The sequence below is a fragment of the Electrona antarctica genome, assembly GCF_951216825.1.
Source record: "Electrona antarctica genome assembly, chromosome: 9".
Lineage (NCBI taxonomy): Eukaryota > Metazoa > Chordata > Actinopteri > Myctophiformes > Myctophidae > Electrona > Electrona antarctica.
In genome coordinates this window covers 55071734-55093045 of record NC_136790.1, presented here as the reverse complement: position 1 = coordinate 55093045, position 21312 = coordinate 55071734, and the positions used below count along the sequence as shown (strand labels likewise).

The 21312-nt window shown below is 43.5% G+C and overlaps 1 protein-coding gene across 1 annotated transcript; it reads left to right on the top strand.

The window, feature by feature from the left end:
• The first annotated feature begins 2985 nt into the window (after positions 1–2985).
• LOC306929459 (chemerin-like receptor 1) lies at positions 2986–11961 on the top strand. Its single transcript, XM_079510003.1, has 2 exons — positions 2986–3092; positions 10476–11961. Exon 2 carries the CDS (start codon positions 10488–10490, stop codon positions 11562–11564), a length of 1077 nt encoding a protein of 358 aa, XP_079366129.1. The 5' UTR covers positions 2986–3092; positions 10476–10487; the 3' UTR covers positions 11565–11961.
• Positions 11962–21312: the final 9351 nt, after the last annotated feature.

Below are 21312 nucleotides of genomic sequence, written 5' to 3'. Positions count from 1 at the left end.
AACAGCATCTTGTTTTTATTACGTCTTCGTCTTTCTTCCCTCATCTGTTGTGACGCCAACATCCCATAATAGTTTAATAAACCTTGAGTGATACTTCCCTCCCTGGTGTCATCGTTCTCTACGAGGAGAATCAACTGGACGTCACCCTAGTTTAATAAACCTTGAGCCTCTCAGACCCATCTGAGCCACGGACCACCATGTGATGACATTTAGCCTCTCAGACCCATTTGAGCCACGGACCACCATGTGATGACATTTAGCCTCTCAGACCCATTTGAGTGGTATGTTAATCTCTGCATCAGAGACAATAACTCCTAAAGGGAAAATTGTAAAAGTGGCCTCTAAGATAATTGGCTCACAAATGAACAGCCTAGACCATATCTTTAAGAAACAGGTGCTTAACAAAGCCCTGTGTATCCGATCTGATGCTGCTCACCCTCTACACGGAGAGTACATCCTTCTGATGCTGATCACCCTCTACACGGAGAGTACATCCTTCTGATGCTGATCACCCTCTACACGGAGAGTACATCCTTCTGATGCTGCTCACCCTCTACACGGAGAGTACATCCTTCTGATGCTGATCACCCTCTACACGGAGAGTACATCCTTCTGATGCTGCTCACCCTCTACACGGAGAGTACATCCTTCTGATGCTGATCACCCTCTACACGGAGAGTACATCCTTCTGATGCTGATCACCCTCTACACGGAGAGTACATCCTTCTGATGCTGATCACCCTCTACACGGAGAGTACATCCTTCTGATGCTGATCACCCTCTACACGGAGAGTACATCCTTCTGATGCTCATCACCCTCTACACGGAGAGTACATCCTTCTGATGCTGATCACCCTCTACACGGAGAGTACATCCTTCTGATGCTGATCACCCTCTACACGGAGAGTACATCCTTCTGATGCTGATCACCCTCTACACGGAGAGTACATCCTTCTGATGCTGATCACCCTCTACACGGAGAGTACATCCTTCTGATGCTGATCACCCTCTACACGGAGAGTACATCCTTCTGATGCTCATCACCCTCTACACGGAGAGTACATCCTTCTGATGCTCATCACCCTCTACACGGAGAGTACATCCTTCTGATGCTCATCACCCTCTACACGGAGAGTACATCCTTCTGATGCTCATCACCCTCTACACGGAGAGTACATCCTTCTGATGCTCATCACCCTCTACACGGAGAGTACATCCTTCTGATGCTGATCACCCTCTACACGGAGAGTACATCCTTCTGATGCTGATCACCCTCTACACGGAGAGTACATCCTTCTGATGCTCATCACCCTCTACACGGAGAGTACATCCTTCTGATGCTGATCACCCTCTACACGGAGAGTACATCCTTCTGATGCTGATCACCCTCTACACGGAGAGTACAGCAGGGCCGGATTAACACCTCTGAGGGCCCCTTGGCACTGAAGCTCGAAGGGCCCCCCTTCACGCGCGTGCAACATTTTTGCTGTTTTGGAGCCGTTTTGGGGCAGTTTTATGCCGTTATATTGGCCTATTTCCGGTCGCCTACCCCCCCCCCCCCCCCCCCCCCCCCAGAGTGACAGCCAATCTAGGGCAATGTTGCTGCTTTACACACAATTGCACTTTTCAGCTGCCCTTCTCACCAACAATAAAACACTAATCTTTTTAGACACCATTTATTTCATTCGGATTAGCAGGGATTTTTATCCCACGATTTTGTAACACATTTTTCACCCCTGTGTCAATGATCTAATGTGATCCTGGGCTCTACACACCCTCCGCCAACCTAGTCCCCATATATGGGGGACATGGGGAGAGCAACGGACTTGAACTCATGCTTCCTTCATGCCTGAGTGTCCAAGTTGCTCCTTTACACCTTACAGGGGGGAGTTTCCCTGGTTGGACGTCACGTAGCGCGTGGAAGGAACACGTTATTCCAACCAGTTCCTTTCCCCTCCATCAGGCGCCCCGGCTGGCCAGGGGGAGGCAGTTTAGAGACCAGGATTACGATTACTGCATGTTTTTTGTGAGGGTACCTACCCTATAGGACACGAGGAGAACATGCAAACTCCACACAGAAAGGCCCTTTCGCCAACCCCGCATCGGGTATGGGCACTGATGACGCGGAGGAGGAAACATGCCGCCAGCACCCACAGCGTCCCGAGCGGGAATCGAACCCAGGACCTTCTAGCTGTGAGGCAACAGTACTACCAACTGTGCCACCGTGCCCCAAAAAATAAAATCAACTTTTTTGAGGGGCCCCTGGTGCCCAAGGGCCCCTGCCCAAAGTACCCATGGTAGATCCGGCCCTGAGTACATCCTTCTCCCATCCGGCCTTCGCTTGCGAGCCCCTTATTTTGCCACAAAAAACAGGCACAAACATTCCTTTGTCCCTGTCTCTATTTGCACACTGAATGCTGCTGTGATCAAGGAGATAACCTTATGATAAGCACTTTATTTACTGTATTGATCTCGTTTCTTTGCACACGCACTTTCTATGGCCAACGTGCACATATCGCATAGCACTTATAATGGTTATTTGTACTTTGGTATAACTGCTATGTGAACCGTTTATGTTTTATTTGTTCTGTTTCATTGTTTAATGTACTGTCTATATGCTGCAATCCAATTTGCCCTTCGGGGACACTAAATAAACTTGCATTTAATGTTTGTTTCCACAAAAAGCTGATTTGTTCAGACACATAATATGACGAAAATTCTCCTTTCATTGTCAATGGCAAATGTGACAAGAGTTCAGGACAATAAAGCTGTATATAGGAGGGGCTAACGGGTCCATTTGGTTTCATTTTACATCCTCAAGAGTTAAAGATCTATCCAGTTGCTTACCAACTCTCCATTTAGCTTGGGGACCACCTGGAACCTCCTCGAGGTCCACTGGTGGTCCCCGGACCACTGGTTGAGAACCACTGCTTCTGGTCTGCTCTGGTCTGCCCATAACATCGCAAGTTTGGGCCTGTCGCTATGTATATGTGCACTCTCTAGTCTCAGCTTACTGCAGTTACTCTGTCTGCACACGATATGCATTCTCTGGACCGCCCTTTGCTGTAGTAATTTATTCTGCTGGAAAACAGGTAAGAACAACAACCGCTAATTTATTTGTATAATGTGTGTGTGTGATGGGAATTTTAGAATGCCAACTACAGTGCCAAATATATGCATTATTGTGTATTTATCTTCCTTCCATTAAGTCTCTTTGCTCACCAATGTGCTCAGTCTAATTCATGCAGCTGTCAATCTAACAGCTGACTTGACTCCTCCACGCTGTCAGCAAAGGTATACTTATTTGTGTGTCGCCCTTATGTTTAGCGCAGATCCGTATATGGACATTCAGTATAGCATCTCTGTTAAGACTATAAGGACTGACTGAGAATGGGGTTGGGGAGGCTTGCGGAGGGGCTGCTGGAACAGGCAAGGAGGTCTGTTCCTCACTCTCTGTATGTTGTTACTCTGCTGAATCTTCTTAATAAATTATCAATACTTCACCCTGAAGAACTTTGTCATTCCTTCATCTTTGGAAGATTATTTAATCTACAACAGTGGCTAATCCTTATTGAGAAATATTTACACTCAGAAATATTAAAACGTGCAGGGAGGGACTATAGGAAGAGCAGCAAGCGTTCACGTCACGGTGCAGCCTGTATAGTGATTGTTTAATTTGTTTGTTGCAATTTGAAAGTTGCAACATGTCGGTCATTTGGCAACATTTTATATTGGAAAGTCCTACGAGCACAACAGCTACGTGCACGGTGTGCAAGAAGAATGTTCGCAGGGGAGGCACAAAGATCGCAACATTTAACACCAGCAACCTCATCAAACATTTGAGGAAGCATCCGGTAAATCACGCCGTGTACCTCGAATCAAGTAAGAAAAACAACAATGACCCAGGAGTACAACAGAGTTTGTTATTGTCATTTCAACGACGGGAGAAGCTGCCCATAGACAGCCCAAAAGCAACACAAATAACGGATAAACTTGTGGAATTCATTGTTCTAGATGACCAGCCCCTTCAAGTCGTTGAAAACATTGGCTTTCGCCGTTTAATCGAACATTTGGAGCCACGCTACAGTTTGCCAAGTCGACATTATATAACAGAAAAAGCCCTCCCTAGGCTGCATGATACCGTGATGAAGTGTGTTAAAGAGAAGATAAACAACGCACAGTTCTTAAGCTTCACAACCGACATTTGGAGCTCGGGTGTGAGCCCACTGTCTATGATAAGTTTAACAGCACACTGGGTGGACAGCTCGACATTTGAGCTTAAAAGTGTTGTACTACACGCTAGTGAATTCGGTGGGTCACATACTGGCGAACAGGGCTGCCAAGTCTCACGCTTTGAGAGTGAGAGTCACGCAATTTGACCTTTTACCACGCACCACGCCACACCTCTCATTTCTCACGCACGCACAATACGCACGCCGAGGGGGGCATAAAATGTGCCAAAAAAGCCAAGCCGGCTATCATAATAACAATTTTCTCCGCGGCTCCGCCGCGTAATAACGCGCGCCCATGTGTGCGTCCTCACAAACGGCAAAATAGCCGATCTGCAGGAGATCATGCAGCGCTGTTATATGCAGTAGAAGGGTAACCAGGCAGTGGACCACCAAATCGTCAGCAGGGTCCCTGACTGTGACGCATGGAAATGAGCCATGCAGAGTTTAACATCGCATCGAAATATTTTACATGGAAGACAATATAGCCTCCACAAGTGTTACAACATTAAGTGAGTAAGTCACAAGTCTATCTCTCTTCTATACTGGTGTGTGGCGTGACTGGCGTCTCTTGCGTGATATGAGGAACGGTGCCAGTAGCCTACGCACATTATAGGGACAAAGTCGTGTGTGTATGTGTGTGTGTGTGTGTGTGTGCGTGTGTGAAGGGGGAGGGGCCGCATCGCAACTTGTCGTTATAGTTCTGTTCAGAGAGGGGGGGGGGGGGGGGGGGAGAGAGAGAGAGAGAGAGAGACCACAGATGTGTGGGCATGGGGAAATTAAAAATAAGGCATTTTCCCAAATTCCAGTTTTCTGACTTTTTATTTCACAACATATTCCCCAATTTCCACTGAGATTATGGGGTGAATGAATGTGGCCAGACCCATCTTCTCTTTCTGTCATAGTGACATTGTCCTGCATCAGATCATGTCCAAATCAGGTTCTCCAATCTCCAGTAGCCTCTTCAGTTTTTTGAAGATTTTTTGAGTGGTGCAACCACTCCCTTACGGAGCTATGTGTGTGGCTGGCTGGGTCTGAGCACTATGTGTGTGGATTGCTGGCTGGCTGGGTCTGAGCACTATGTGTGTGGCTTGCTGGCTGGCTGGCTGGGTCTGAGCACTATGTGTGTGTGGATTGCTGGCTGGCTGGCTGGGTCTGAGCACTATATGTGTGTGGCTTGCTGGCTGGCTGGCTGGGTCTGAGCACTATGTGTGTGGCTGGCTGGGTCTGAGCACTATGTGTGTGGCTTGCTGGCTGGCTGGCTGGCTGGGTCTGAGCACTATGTGTGTGGTCTCACGTCATTCTACGCGATAACGCAACCAACATGAAGAAAGCAATGGAGCAGGAGATGAAGGTGGCGAGTTTGGGATGTTTTGCACACTCGTTGCAACTCGTGGTGAACGAGGCAGTGCTATCACAGAAAAGTGTTAAAGATGCGCTTTCTAATGCAAGAAAAATAATTGGGCATTTCAAACACTCTCCACTGGCGACATCGCGTTTGGAATCGGTCCAGTCAGACCTCGGAATGACCACAAAACGCCTGCAACAAGACGTGACAACGAGGTGTAACAGTACGTTCTATATGGTCGAGAGTATGTTGGAGCAGAAGAGATCCATTTCTTCATATATACGATCTGCCAGTGAACCTTACAGTCAGCCAATGGGCTTTGCTGGAGAAAATCGTGGTCGCTTTGCAACCATTTGAAGAACTGACCAAACAGAATAGCTTCTCCACCTCATCTGCAGCTGAAGTTATCCCCTCCGTCACCGTGCTAAAACGGCTGCTTGCCATTGCCAAGGAGAACAAAGAGGACACGGGTATAAAAACGATGAAGACCATCCTCCTAGAGGCTGTCAACAAGAGATTTGGACACGTCGAAAAGCAGCCCTTGTATGCAGTTGCCACACTATTGGATGCACGTTTCAAAGACAGGTATGTCCATTGTCCAACAATCATGTAATAGTCCAAATCTGTATGTAAACTATATTATTTATTTAACACATTGTAATGGCATTTTTAATCTTAATTGCACACATAATATAATTCCCCGGGCCATACCAGTGGTTCTCAAACTTTTCATTTAATGAATAAGTAACCAAATAATCAAATATGTATTTGGCTGTTGAAAAGAAGTTTGCCAGCAACCCCCATTATGTTTTTTTCCCCCAAAGGTAATCTGTTGAAAATAGTGCTCTTTGTGAGCTTGTAGATCAGCTATTTTCAAAAGAAAATGAAGAGTGCCCCCTCCTGGACAGAATAAAATAAAGGTTGTTTGTTTTGGAGTGTACACTTATTTTCTCTCATTGTAATTTCAGATACTTCACAACTGCAGACAGCGTCAAGCATGCAAAGGATGCTCTGACCAAAGAGATGGAGAAGATGGAGCAGTCTTTGAGGCGCACAACTGAGGCAGCAGAGTCGCCAGCAAAGAAGGCCCCACGTGTGGAAGCACAGGCTAATGCAAGCAGCAGTGGCAGGCAGAGCATTTTGAAGGGGGTATTTGAGGAAATCCTCCAGGAGCAGGGGGATGGGGAGGCAGGTGGGGCAAGTAGCACAAGCTCCCAGGTTCAAATGCACACATATTTGTCACAGAAAACCATCCCACGAGAAGAAAGCCCATTCCAGTATTGGAGCGACAACAAATCACAGTTTCCCACCCTGGCTGCCACTGCTGCAAAATTCCTCTGTGCTCCATCTACCAGTGTAGATAGTGAGAGACTGTTCAGTGTAGCCTCCAACATTATTGATGCGAAGAGAAACAGGCTAGATGGAGAGAGAGCAGAAATGCTCATCTTTTTGAAGAAGAACTTGCCATTGCTCTTGGATGTGCAAGCCTACTTGAAGTAGGCCTAGTGCTTTAGTTCATACTTTATACATTGTCTTAAAAAAAATAACTCAACTTCTCACTGTGTGTGTGTGTACTTACAGTGCTTTTATTAATTTGACTTGTGTTTGCAGTGTTAGTGTGTTACTGTACTTTTTCTTTACTTGGGGTGTGTGAGTGTGTGTGTGTGAGAAAGTGAGAGAGTTAAAGTGCCAGTTTTGCACAGCATGATGGTAGCATAATTGTAGCTCACATCTGTGGAAAAAATAAATCCTTATTAGGAATACATTTGCCTCCTGTGTGATATAGCTGAATATTAACATTGTATTTTAAGATTAATGCTGGACATGTTTTCTGAGGTGGTACTTGGTTAAAAAAGGTTGAACCTAAGTTACTTTTTAAAAGCACTCTGGTATCGGTATCGGCTAACACAGAAATTGTTGGATCGGAATCGGATCGGAAACGAAAAAAGAGTATCGGGACATCCCTAGTAAATACACAGTGATGGAAAAAAGTACTCAAATGTTTTACTTTCCGTTTTGCCAGATAATAAATAGCAGATCTACAAGCTACAAACTTGTAGGTCTGCTATTTTTGAAAAGTCGTTAAAATGTGGTGCAAATCATTGAATATATATATATTTCAGAGCGAACATTTTTAACTAAAATATTTGCTTCTGAGGGTGTCCCTGGAACTACATATTTTGAGATGGGGGTCCGTGGCCCAATAGAGATAATTCTGGGGGTCCTTGACATGAAAAAGCACCACTGACATATAGAAACATAGGTTTTTCAGAAAAATCGACCTCAGTCCAAAAGGGCGGGAACCCCTTTTGGTGTTTTAAACATTATGGTATAATTTAGCTATTGAAAAATAGCAGATCTACAAGCTCATAGCGCGCCACCGAGTGGCGCGATACAAGCTTGTAGGTCTGCTATTTTATATTTTATATATATATATTTCAGAAAGGATTTAGAAGAATCTTTTTAAATGTCGACGTCAGGCCTAAATGGGTTAATCCTATGGTTACTACGGTTCTGCTGGGCTGCGTTAAGTAAAAGTACTCTGATAGATATACTCTGTTACAACTGTAAAAAAAAAAAAAAAAAAAGCCCGGACTACAAAATGTACTTTATGAGTAAAAGTACAAAAGTGTTGGTATCAAAAGTAGAAAGTAGTCATTGTGCAGAATGTCCCATTTCAGGTTTCCAAATGTTTAAATATCTTTTGAAATAAAATAGCAGATCTACAAGCTCACAATGCGTCACACCGCATAATCTACAATGTAACTAAACTTTTCAAATGAATGTAGTGGAGTAAAAGTAGCCTACAATATTATGCCTCTGAAATGTATAGAGTAGAAGTAGCAGTACTGAAAATTTGACTTACTCGAGTAAATTACAAATACCTCCAAGTTGTATAACACCAATGATAATGTGTGGCTAATTATTAACCCATTTAGGCCTGACGTCGAAATTAAAAAAATGTCTTCTAAATCAAATTTTCTGAAAAACCTCATGTTTCTATATCAGTGGTTCTCAATATTTCATGTCAAGGACCCCAAAAATTATATGTAATTCTGTAACTCTGTCACGACATCTAACTAAAATCCCCGTCACTCGCCCCAGGTAAGCCCTGAGGTCATCGTGACATCACGTGACATCAGCCCCCATATATGGTGCCCAGGTCATTGTGACATCACATGACATCATCAGGGATGTATATATATAGTAAATGTGACCTGCTGTCGCAGTTAAGCCCATATATGGAGATCCCTGATGTCATCAATATTGGCCAGCAACTCAACTGGTCCTGGGTGCCATTTTAGCCCATTTTATAATGGGATAAAAGAAAGAAAATGTAATTCTATTGTGCATGTCATGTGCATGTCATCACCTGCACACCAGATTAGAGGACTTTTAAAAATATGCATACAAATATATATATATATATAATATATATATATATATATTTTGTTTTTTAAACTCGTCTTAACGTCCCTGGCAATCAGTGCATAATTAGATTCAGCTCGTCTTAACGTCCCTGGCACTTAAACAGTTTTAACAGTCTTTGTATTGAGTTTGTGCTTGAAATGTACTGTAATTCTGCAAACTGTTAATAAATATTTCAATCAATCAATCAATCAATCAATCAATCAATGAACCATGACTGTAGGTTACTGAGCAAGCTTGATGCCCTGGAGACAGACAGGCCAACATGTAAAGTGTTCAGATCATATCTGACGGGGCGGACAAAGGGTAGAGGGTGAATGGCGTTTTATCTGACCCAAACATCATGGAATGTGGAGTTCCACAAGGAGTAGTGATGGGAGATTAATCGTCAAACACATCGGTATCGGCCGATATTGGCCTTAAAAGGATATATCGGTCATTTAAAAGTAAAGTGGTCAAAAGGCTTATTCATGTCTAGAGGAGCCACACAGTGGAACAGCCTGGAAACCAATGTTAACCCATTTTGACCTGAGATCAGATTCTAAAAATGTCTTCTACATCCTGACAGAAAAAGCTATGTTTCTATGTCAGTGGTTCTTCGATTTTTCAAAAATAGCAGACCTACTGTACAAGCTCGTAGCGTGCCACTCGGTGGCGCGCTATGAGCTTGTAGATCTGCTATTTTTCAATAGCTAAAGCATAACATAATGCTAACACCAAAAGGGGTTCCCGGTTCCCGCCCAAAATGGGTTAAACTGACATCCAATCTGAGGTCATAGTATTTAGTATTTTAGTATGTATTTATTCAGCACAGTATAAAAACAATACGATATCCGATATAATGAATTGCTGTTATGGCCGATAACCGATATTACCGATTGTCCATATGATCTCATTCTGTATTGAAAAATTATAATTTTGTCCATTCTATAAGATACATGTAACAGGGTGTCTGCACTGCATGCTTAGGCAAGTCAGATTTAACTTAAATACCTTTATATTTAATGTTGTGAGCTTGTAGATCTGTTCAAGCTGTTACTTTGGGCTTGTTTATCTGTAAAGACCGATTGATTAATCGGTCTGATTGATTAATCGAACCGATGCTGATTAATCTAACTACAGATTTTTAGACAAGCTATATTCCTGACCAGAATAGAGAGTATGCGCATGCTTAAAGTGAATGGCACATCGAGTGGCAAATCGAGTGGCAAAGCAACAGGCAAAGTGAGTTTAACATTGTTTAATGTTGTTTAATGCAATCAGATAAGACTTTTCTGTGTGGATGTATGGGCTGTCAAGGCCAGAAAGTAGTTTTTTGCCACTCAGTAGGCGTTCCTGCATAACTTCCTGGTTTGATGATGATGTCACACGCATACCCTCTATAAAAAGTGAATTGTGGCTCTGCTTTGTACGAGTCCTTACATTTGTAGCACCCATATATAAAACATATATGTTCTTCCTTCGTCCAGGTCACGGACAACATGGCGGACACCACGCCCACTCCAGACAACATGGCGGACACCACGCCCACTCCAGACTACGACTACAGCCTTCCTCCTGACCACCTGTGGATCAAGGACGACCAACCGATCGGATCCAACGATCCGCTCGTGGTCACGTCGCTCAGACTCCTGTACGTGTCGGCGTACTCCGTGGCTCTGCTCGGGCTGCCGCTCAACCTGGCGGTGATCGCGGCGGCCCTTTTCGGACGCAGGAAGGAGAAGAGACCGCCCGCCGGACAGGCCCAGATCCTCGGGCTGGCCGCCACGCACCTCGCCCGCTGCCTCTTCCTCCCCTTGTCCCTGCTCAGCGCGCTCCGCCGCTTCTCCTGGGAGTCCGGCGCCGCCGCGTGCAAGCTGGCCTCCTACGCCACGTTCGTCGACATGTTCTCCGCCGTGCTCATCGTGACCTTCTGGCACGCGGCGCGGCGTGTCCCCAAGAAATGCCTCCCCGGGAACGTGCTGTTCCCGGTCCTCCTCAGCTGGTTCCTGGGAGCCGTCTTAGCCACGCCCTCCTTGCTGTCCATGGAGCTGCAGGAAAACCCCGAGAGGAACGGAACCGTGTTTTGCGCCGAGAGTTACGACTACTTCACGAAGCGAAGCCCGTCTGCCGTGGCGGTGGAGAGAACGACAGCGGTGGCGGTTTCCCGCGTCCTCTTTGGACTGGCGTTTCCCGTCCTCGTCATCGTGGCGAGCCGCTCGGTAAAGTGCGGCGGACGGAACGACGTCGTGGAGACTCCTCCGGAGAGAGAGTCGCCGGTTTTATGGCCCGTGACCTTCGGCCATCTCATCTGCTGGGCTCCCGTGCTGCTGCTGTCGCTGCTTCAGGTCACCGCGGGCGAGGCCTTCTCCTCGACGTACGGTCTGCCGCTCTGCACCGTGTTGCACGTGTTCAACGGCGTTGTCTGTCCACTCCTCTGTCTCTGGAAGGACAAGGAGTGTCTGTCCCTCCTCTGTCTCTGGAAGGGAAGTGTCTGTCCACTCCGGAAGGGAAAGGAGGAAGTGGACGACACACGCACGAGTAGCACAAATAAGGATGAGCATGACACTGTCTTGTAGCACTAGTGTGTGTGTGTGTGTGTGTGTGTGTGTGTGTGTGTGTGTGTGTGTGTGTGTGTGTGTGTGTGTGTGTGTGTGTGTGTGTGTGTGTGTGTGTGTGTGTGTGTGTGTGTGTGTGTGTGTGTGTGTGTGTGTGTGTGTGTGTGTGTGTGTGTGTGTGTGTGTGTGTGTGTGTGTGTGTGTGTGTGTCCAAGATAAACATTCCAAGTAGCAACCATTACTTGGAATCATAACAAACCTGGGGTATCGCTGTAGATTCACCATACTGATGTTTGGAAGCCCGGGCCATGTGCATAAACTGACCATGAGTGTCCTAACAATACTTGCCAAATGCTGCTCTGTTTCCGGCTGTTCTAGGCAGTCTGTCTGTGTGGAGGAGGAGGTGTTCTAGGCAGTCTGTCTGTGTGGAGGTGGAGGTGTTCTAGGCAGTCTGTCTGTGTGGAGGAGGAGGTGTTCTATAGCAGTCTGTCTGTGTGGAGGAGGAGGTGTTCTAGGCAGTCTGTCTGTGTGGAGGAGGTGTTCTAGGCAGTCTGTCTGTGTGGAGGAGGAGGTGTTCTAGGCAGTCTGTCTGTGTGGAGGAGGAGGTGTTCTAGGCAGTCTGTCTGTGTGGAGGAGGAGGTGTTCTAGGCGGTCTGTCTGTGTGGAGGAGGAGGTGTTCTAGGCAGTCTGTCTGTGTGGAGGTGGAGGTGTTCTAGGCAGTCTGTCTGTGTGGAGGAGGAGGTGTTCTAGGCAGTCTGTCTGTGTGGAGGAGGAGGTGTTCTAGGCAGTCTGTCTGTGTGGAGGTGGAGGTGTTCTAGGCAGTCTGTCTGTGTGGAGGTGCCATGAACTGTCAAGTTCAACCCTGGTCCATTTGGTTCCATTTACACTCTCAGAGTTACAGACCCGTAAGGGTCCATTTGGTTCCATTTGTACACTCTCAGAGTTACAGACCCGTAAGGTTCCATTTGGTTCCATTTGTACACTCTCAGAGTTACAGACCCGTAAGGGTCCATTTGGTTCCATTTGTACACTCTCAGAGTTACAGACCCATAAAGGTCCATTTGGTTCCAAACTATCATTTAGCTGAACCCCTGGAACTCCCTCAAGGACCCCTGGGGGTCCCCAGACCCCAATTTGGAACCACTGGTCTAAAGTAACTATATAAGTACATTTTACTTAAGTACTGTACAAGTAAAAATTTGAGGTATTTGTACTTTTCTTGAGTATACATCACATATCAGTAGGCCTATACTTTTACTTCTACTCCACTATCATAGGCGAATATTGTACTTTTACTCCACTACATTTATTTGAAAACTTTATAGTTTGTACTTGTACTTTGTAGATTTTGATTATTAATACAGAACATATACATTAATTACTTTATCCTATACATTTTGTCCAGAGTGCAGTTATACAGCATTATAGGACAGATAGGTGCAAAACAGGACAAGAATGCAGTGCAAAACAAACTGAACTTATTTCTCATTTATTGAGCTGTCCTGACAGAACACTGACGATAACGTTTAGATGAATTCAGTTATCACTGTAATCCATCCTCCTCGTCCCTCGTGGTCATCTGGTTGGTGTCCACTAGGGGTCTCATGGGGTCAGCGCAGGTCAGGACTCACTATGGCTTTGTTCATCTATTGATACACAAAGACAATTCAAAGTGTTTTAGACACATAATGCATTTAAAGAGAAATAAAGAATACAACTAGATATCTACACACACTATATGGCTTTGGTTCATGGTTTGTTCATTGTTGTTTTTCTTATGATGAGATGCAGTAATACACTGTATTTACATGTGTTCTTGTTTAATATCCTTGTTTGCCCTGTTTATTACTTTTATTATTATTGTTTCTTGATGCACCTTGTTTTTTCCTCCTGCCTTCTTTTCTTCTGTATACTACAGTACTTTTTATCCTTACTTGTATGTTGTAACCTTAACTGCTGTGCTGACTCAGGGCGACTGATTTCCCCCCGTGGGTTAACCCATGACGCCTGACGTCAAAAAAAAAAAAAAAGTCTTCTGAAAGAATATATATTCAAAGATTTGTGCCTCATTTTCACGATATTTAAAAAAATAGCAGATCTACAAGCTCATAGCGCGCCACTCGGTGGCGCGCTATGAGCTTGTAGATCTGCTATTTTTCAATAGCTACAGTATAACATAATGCTTAGTTAACACCAAAAGGGGTTCCCGTCCAGAATGGGCAAATAAAGGTATCTATATCTATATCATGTATTGGTACACAAAGACAATTCAAAGTGTTTTAGACACAAATAAAGACTAGTGATAATACAACTAGATATCTGTGGACTTCGTTGACATTAAGGAAGTATTTAGACAGATACCCATGTACCTGTCTAAATACTTCACTAAGATACCCATGTACCTGTCTAAATACTTCACTAAGATACCCATGTAAATACTTCCTTAATGTTAACGAAGTCCACACCCACAACACCAGAGGGAGTTCAACAAACCATGTACAATATATTTTTCAGACCCCTCCACGAAAAGGCCTGGTTGTCCTGACCCCTTATCCATCATTTATACATTATGGATAATTAGTGTGGACAATCATAAGCTGTTTTTCTTCTGTAGTACTGGAATGTCATTCAGTCAAACTGTACAGCAGGACATGTTGACTCACCGTTTAGACACCGTGTCCCTGGGGGTTATGCTTCAGACAAAAGAAAGAAGTTGGAGTTAAAAAAAGAAAACCTTTACCGTACATGTGTAATTGTGTACACACGGTATTTGAAGTACTAGAACAGCATGCAGAGCATTGTTGACTCACCCCAACTGCACGAAGCAGGCTCTTGATGTCGTTCGCCAACTGTGAACAGAATGAATTGAAATGAGTTGTAGTTATAAAGGCTCAACAGAGACAGGCAAAACATGTTAACCTACATGTGTACACGGTATTAGAAGTACTAAAACATGTTAACCTACATGTGTACACGGTATTAGAAGTACTAAAACATGTTAACTAAACATGTGTACAGGGTATTAGAAGTACTAAAACATGTTAACATACATGTGGACACGGTATTAGAAGTACTAAAACATGTTAGCCTGCATGTGGACACGGTATTAGAAGTACTAAAACATGTTAACCTACATGTGTTCACGGTATTAGAAGTACTAAAACATGTTAACTATACATGTGTACACGGTATTAGAAGTACTAAAAACATGTTAACTATACATGTGTACACGGTATTAGAAGTACTAAAACATGTTAACATACATGTGGACACGGTATTAGAAGTACTAAAACATGTTAGCCTACATGTGTTCACGGTATTAGAAGTACTAAAACATTTTAACCTACATGTGTTCACGGTATTAGAAGTACTAAAACATGTTAACCTACATGTGTAGACAGGCAGTAGGCCTCAGTGAAGTTGGCTGGGGTCAGGTCAGGGGAATCGCGAAAAACAGCCGCTGGTCAAGGGTCAGGGGCCGGTGACTTCTCAGGACAACCCTCATCTGAGGGAGGGGCCGCCTCTCCAGCATATGACGCAGTCTTCAAAGTATGAGGAAAATTTCCCCAGAATGCAGACCGGGCGGCCCCAGAGCAATGAATATAGGCATTGGGGTCGCGAGGCTTATAATGTTTACCCAAGGGGTCGTGAGTCTCCTCCAAGAGAGTATGGGCAGGACGGACGTTCCGGCCAGGGTGGACCCATTGTGAGACTCTACAGCAGGAGCGGGGACTTTTGAAGTTCCACAACAGGCCCACTGATATATCAAAGAAGTCGGCGATTTAGGGGTGATTGATGTCATGAGTGTGATAATAATAATAATAATAATAAACTTTATTTGTATAGCACCTTTCATACATAAATGCAACTCAAAGTGCTTCACAGGGCAGTACATAAAAATAGCAATAAAACACAGGCAAGCAGTTAGACGGATAAAACAATGGTAAAGAGCAAACAACAAAAAAAGCATAAAAACATAGATGGACGAGAAACAAAGCACACCGCAAAAGGTCAGAATAGAGAACTCAACTAAAACTAAAACTAAAACTCAATTAAAAGCAAGAGTAAAAAGGTGAGTCTTGAGTTGAGCTTTAAAAATGTCTACAGAGGGTGCGTGTCTAAGTTGAAATGGAAGTCGATTCCAGGCTGTAGGCCCATAGAAGCAGAAGGCTGCCTCACCATACTTTTTTGTAGACATTCTTTCAGGCACTTCAAGCAGGCCAGCAGTGGAGGACCTGAGGGGGCGGTTAGGAACGTATCTGGGTAGGCATTCGCGGAGGTATGAGGGTGCAAGACCGTTTAGGGATTTATAAACAAGTAAAATAATTTTAAAATCAATCCTAAAAACCACCGGGAGCCAATGTAGTGAGTGTAAAACTGGAGTAATATGATCTCTCATCTTAGTTTTGGTTAAAACCCTAGCAGCCGCATTTTGAACAAGTTGGATTCTGTCTGTTGACGATGAGATCATTGATGTTGTTCGCCAAAGTGTTTTTGTTTAAATCTATTTTAAAGTTTGTATGGTTACTATGAGAAGATATTTTATACCCCATACGATAAAAGGGAACGAAACAGCAGACGTGCATGTTGTCCTCCATATTAGGAGATTAGTAAACTGTCTGACTGACCTATTGTGACCTCCCCTGGTTTCCCAAAGTCTCTAGGAGAGATTTACACCCCCACCCCTAGTTTCACCCCAGATCAGCTGATGTGGCAGACACTATGAGTTCATTTTATTGTGTTTTGATTTTGTTTTCGCCTCTGAAATCTGATAATATGATTAGTAACCGTTTTGTTTGTAATGGTTTACAAGTTGAATTGAAGAAGGGACAATTGTTTTTGCCTACTAACTAACTACTAACTACTAACTAAGTAGAAGTTTGATTCCAGGTTGCTCATGTTTTCATATGACAACATGTGGTGTAAGCCTAAACATGTTAAATGAAATACAAGTTTTAATATAAAATAGGGATGATGTTATTTTAGCCTCCCTAGATCCTTAGAAACAGTATTGTGTTTTAATTTGTTTTTAATGCTAAAATGTAATGTTTGTAGGAAGTGTGTTTGTATATGACATGGTAAAAGGTCCTTAGATCTCCTTAGTTGATAAGTAAGGGCCCATAAATAATTAGGAGTTGGCATAAGAATGCGTGTCTGTTTTCCCCTCACTAAGCCATAGTGAGTTATTTGACGCCAGGCGTCTTCAAAAATATCAAAGCATGGTAAAAACAAAAAACAAGAGTGACCTCCCCCTCAGTAACACAGTAAAAAGTATAAAACCCCTCAGAGCAGAGGGTCGGTGTTGCAGTCTTCAGACCGGAGGGGAGAGGAGAGGTACCAAGACCGGAGGATGCTCTTAGCCTTTCAAAGAAAGTAGATAGCCCAGTTTAGAAACTTAGAGTTATTACTTCTATCTACCGTATATCTCCAGTTCTTCTAAACAATCTTTTTTTTCCTATTTTCTTTTCCTTATTTTTATTGATTATATAATTTTTGTATGCAACTACAAGTTTATAATAAATCTTCACTTTTGGAAAATCAACGCCCTGGTCTTGTATCCGTCTATTTTGGTGAGTAAATGTAACTGTAACTGTAATTATTATGTTTCCAGGGTATAATCATGCACTTTTGGGTGAGCGATATGTCAGTTGCCTCCATTGCCATGCACGGTCAGGACAAAGAGAAGACATCTACTAAAGTCTGCTTTTCCTCTCAACTCATGTCACAGGCGAGATGCTATGACCTCTGTGTTCAACGACCGGACTCCTCAGGCGAGCCGCTGAGGGTGTCCTTAATAACAGAGGCCGCTCTATCCTTTAGGCGAGACGCTGGGGGTATAGTGCGGTGCTCTCTCTCCGTCAGCAGTTCAATAGATACCCAGGCCTTACAGGCGAGTCGCTGTAGGGTCCTGGGGTCTGACTGACTGATTTCACCGGCCAGCCGCTACGCCACTCACTGGATCCTCCAGTGACGTGGTGGGAACAGTTAAGGAACAAACAGTACACCGAGATTTGTATCTCACAACCATTCGGGTGCACTACACAAGGCAGAAGGAGTGGAAGGACAACTTGAACCCTGTATATATGAGGTCCGATATTCCTGAAAGGCTCAGCCTGTCAACATGGCCAGGGGGCGGCTCTGCTCTCTATGCGAGTCGTATAGAGGGGGGGGAGTGGTGGTCTCTGACCCAGCAGTACAGTACTTTTCCCAGGCCTTACATGCGAGCCGCAGTATTGCCCTGGGATCTGACTTCACCATAAAATATACCTGGAACCTGGAACAATTCAACTCAACTCAAGTGCACCGTACTATAACAGACAGAAGGAGTGACCGACCGAACTTGAACCCGCAAAAGGGGGACAGATTTTTCCTGGTACACTCAGACTGTCAACAGTGTACACGGTATTAGAAGTACTAAAACATGTTAACTATAGATGTGTACACGGTATTAGAAGTACTAAAACATGTTAACCTACATGTGTACACGGTATTAGAAGTACTAAAACATGTTAACTATAGATGTGTACACGGTATTATAAGTACTAAAACATGTTAACTATAGATGTGTACACGGTATTAGAAGTACTAAAACATGTTAACCTACATGTGTACACGGTATTAGAAGTACTAAAACATGTTAACTATAGATGTGTACACGGTATTAGAAGTACTAAAACATGTTAACCTACATGTGTTCACGGTATTAGAAGTACTAAAACATGTTAACCTACATGTGTACACGGTATTAGAAGTACTAAAACATGTTAACTATACATGTGTACACGGTATTAGAAGTACTAAAACATGTTAACCTACATGTGTACACGGTATTAGAAGTACTAAAACATGTTAACTATAGATGTGTACACGGTATTAGAAGTACTAAAACATGTTAACCTACATGTGTACACGGTATTAGAAGTACTAAAACATGTTAACTATACATGTGTACACGGTATTAGAAGTACTAAAACATGTTAACTATACATGTGTACACGGTATTAGAAGTACTAAAACATGTTAACCTACATGTGTACATATGGTATTAGAAGTACTAAAACATGTTAACCTACATGTGTACACGGTATTAGAAGTACTAAAACATGTTAACCTACATGTGTACATATGGTATTAGAAGTACTAAAACATGTTAACCTACATGTGTACACGGTATTAGAAGTACTAAAACATGTTAACCTACATGTGTACATATGGTATTAGAAGTACTAAAACATGTTAACCTACATGTGTACACGGTATTAGAAGTACTAAAACATGTTAACCTACATGTGTACATATGGTATTAGAAGTACTAAAACATGTTAACATACATGTGTACACATGGTATTAGAAGTCCTAAAACATGTTAACCGTACATGTGTACATATGGTATTAGAAGTACTAAAACATGTTAACATACATGTGTACACATGGTATTAGAAGTACTAAAACATGTTAACCTACATGTGTACACGGTATTAGAAGTACTAAAACATGTTAACCTACATGTGTACATATGGTATTAGAAGTACTAAAACATGTTAACATACATGTGTACACATGGTATTAGAAGTCCTAAAACATGTTAACCGTACATGTGTACACATGGTATTAGAAGTACTAAAACATGTTAACCTACATGTGTACATATGGTATTAGAAGTACTAAAACATGTTAACATACATGTGTACACATGGTATTAGAAGTCCTAAAACATGTTAACCGTACATGTGTACACATGGTATTAGAAGTACTAAAACATGTTAACTATACATGTGTACACGGTATTAGAAGTACTAAAACATGTTAACCTACATGTGTACACGGTATTAGAAGTACTAAAACATGTTAACCTACATGTGTACATATGGTATTAGAAGTACTAAAACATGTTAACATACATGTGTACACATGGTATTAGAAGTCCTAAAACATGTTAACCGTACATGTGTACACATGGTATTAGAAGTACTAAAACATGTTAACCTACATGTGTACACGGTATTAGAAGTCCTAAAACATGTTAACCGTACATGTGTACACATGTATTAGAAGTACTAGTTGTTAGTCATTGGTAAAAACTGAACAGCAGAATGTTGTTGACTCACCCCATTAATGTCCTCGCGTATGTCGGCGATCTGGCCCTGAGAACAGAAGAGTTGGAGTTATATAAAGGCTCAACAGAATCCAGCAAAAAATAAGATAATATAAGATATATATATATATAAGAGCTACGGACTTGAACTCATATGCTTCCTTCATGCCTGAGTGTCCAAGTTGCTCCTTTACACCTGACAGGGGGGAGTTTCCCTGGTTGGACGTAGCGCGTGGAAGGAACACGTTATTCCAACCTGCAGTTCCTTTCCCCTCCATCAGGCGCCCCGGCTGGCCAGGGGGAGGCAGTTTAGAGACCAGGATTACTGCATGTTTTTTGTGAGGGTACCTACCCTAGGGGACACGGGGAGAACATGCAAACTCCACACAGAAAGGCCCTTTCGCCAACCCCGCCTCGGGTATGGGCACTGATGACGCGGAGGAGGAAACACGCCGCCAGCACCCACAGCGTCCCGAGCAGGAATCGAACCCAGGACCTTCTAGCTGTGAGGCGACAGCACTACCAACTGTGCCACCGTGCCCCATTACCCTTATTATAATAATTTACATGACTGTACACGGTTCTTGAAGTCATTCATAAAAACTGAACCGCAGCATTATTGACTCACCGTATTGCTCTCGATCTGCCTCTGAGAACAGAATGAAGAGTTGGAGTCATAAAGGCTCAACAGAATGCAATAATAATAATAATAATAATTACTGTCAGTCAGTTAGTTGTGTTGTTGTGTCAGTTCACTGTGTGGTACTGGAGTCAGTTATAGTTGTGTTGTTGTGTCAGTTCACTGTGTGGTACTGTTGTCAGTCAGTTGTGTTTTGTGGTGTTATAGGCTTCAAAGCTGTTGTCCTGTTGGCTCGATGCTTCTGAGGTGAATGTAAATCAGAACCTGATGCAATAGAGTTGGACTTATAAACACTTAACCAAACAAAAAAGTGTGACCTTGCCATGATGATTGATCCTGTGGTTGGTGGTCACTGATGTACGAGTCATAACATAAAATGTCACGTTCTCCAATGTAGATGAGATGTGCTTCACACACGCACGCACACACGCACGCACACACAGGCACTTGCACAGGCACGCACGCACACACGAGTGTTAAGCTTCTACATACAAGCTTGCAGCATGACATGCATGCACACACACACACACACACACACACGCATAATGTTATACTTTAGCTGTTGAAAAATAGCAGATCTACAAGCTTGCGTGGCACGTAGAGCTTGTAGATCCGGGGGAGTCTTCGTCTTTCTTCCTGCATCTGTTGTGACGCCAACATCCCATAATAGTTTAATAAACCTTGAGTGATACCTCCCTCCCTGGTGTCATCATGATCTCTTCGAGGAGAATCAACTGGACGTCCCCACTCCCCAGAGTTTAATAAACCTTGAGTGATACTTCCCTCCCTGGTGTCATCATGATCTCTACGAGGAGAATCAACTGGACGTCACCAGAGTTTAATAAACCTTGAGCCTCTCAGACCCATCTGAGCCACGGACCACCATGTGATGACATTTAGCCTCTCAGTCCCATCTGAGCCACGGACCACCATGTGATGACATTTAGCCTCTCAGACCCATCTGAGCCACGGACCACCATTTGATGACATTTAGAATCTCAGACCCATCTGAGCCACGGACCACCATTTGATGA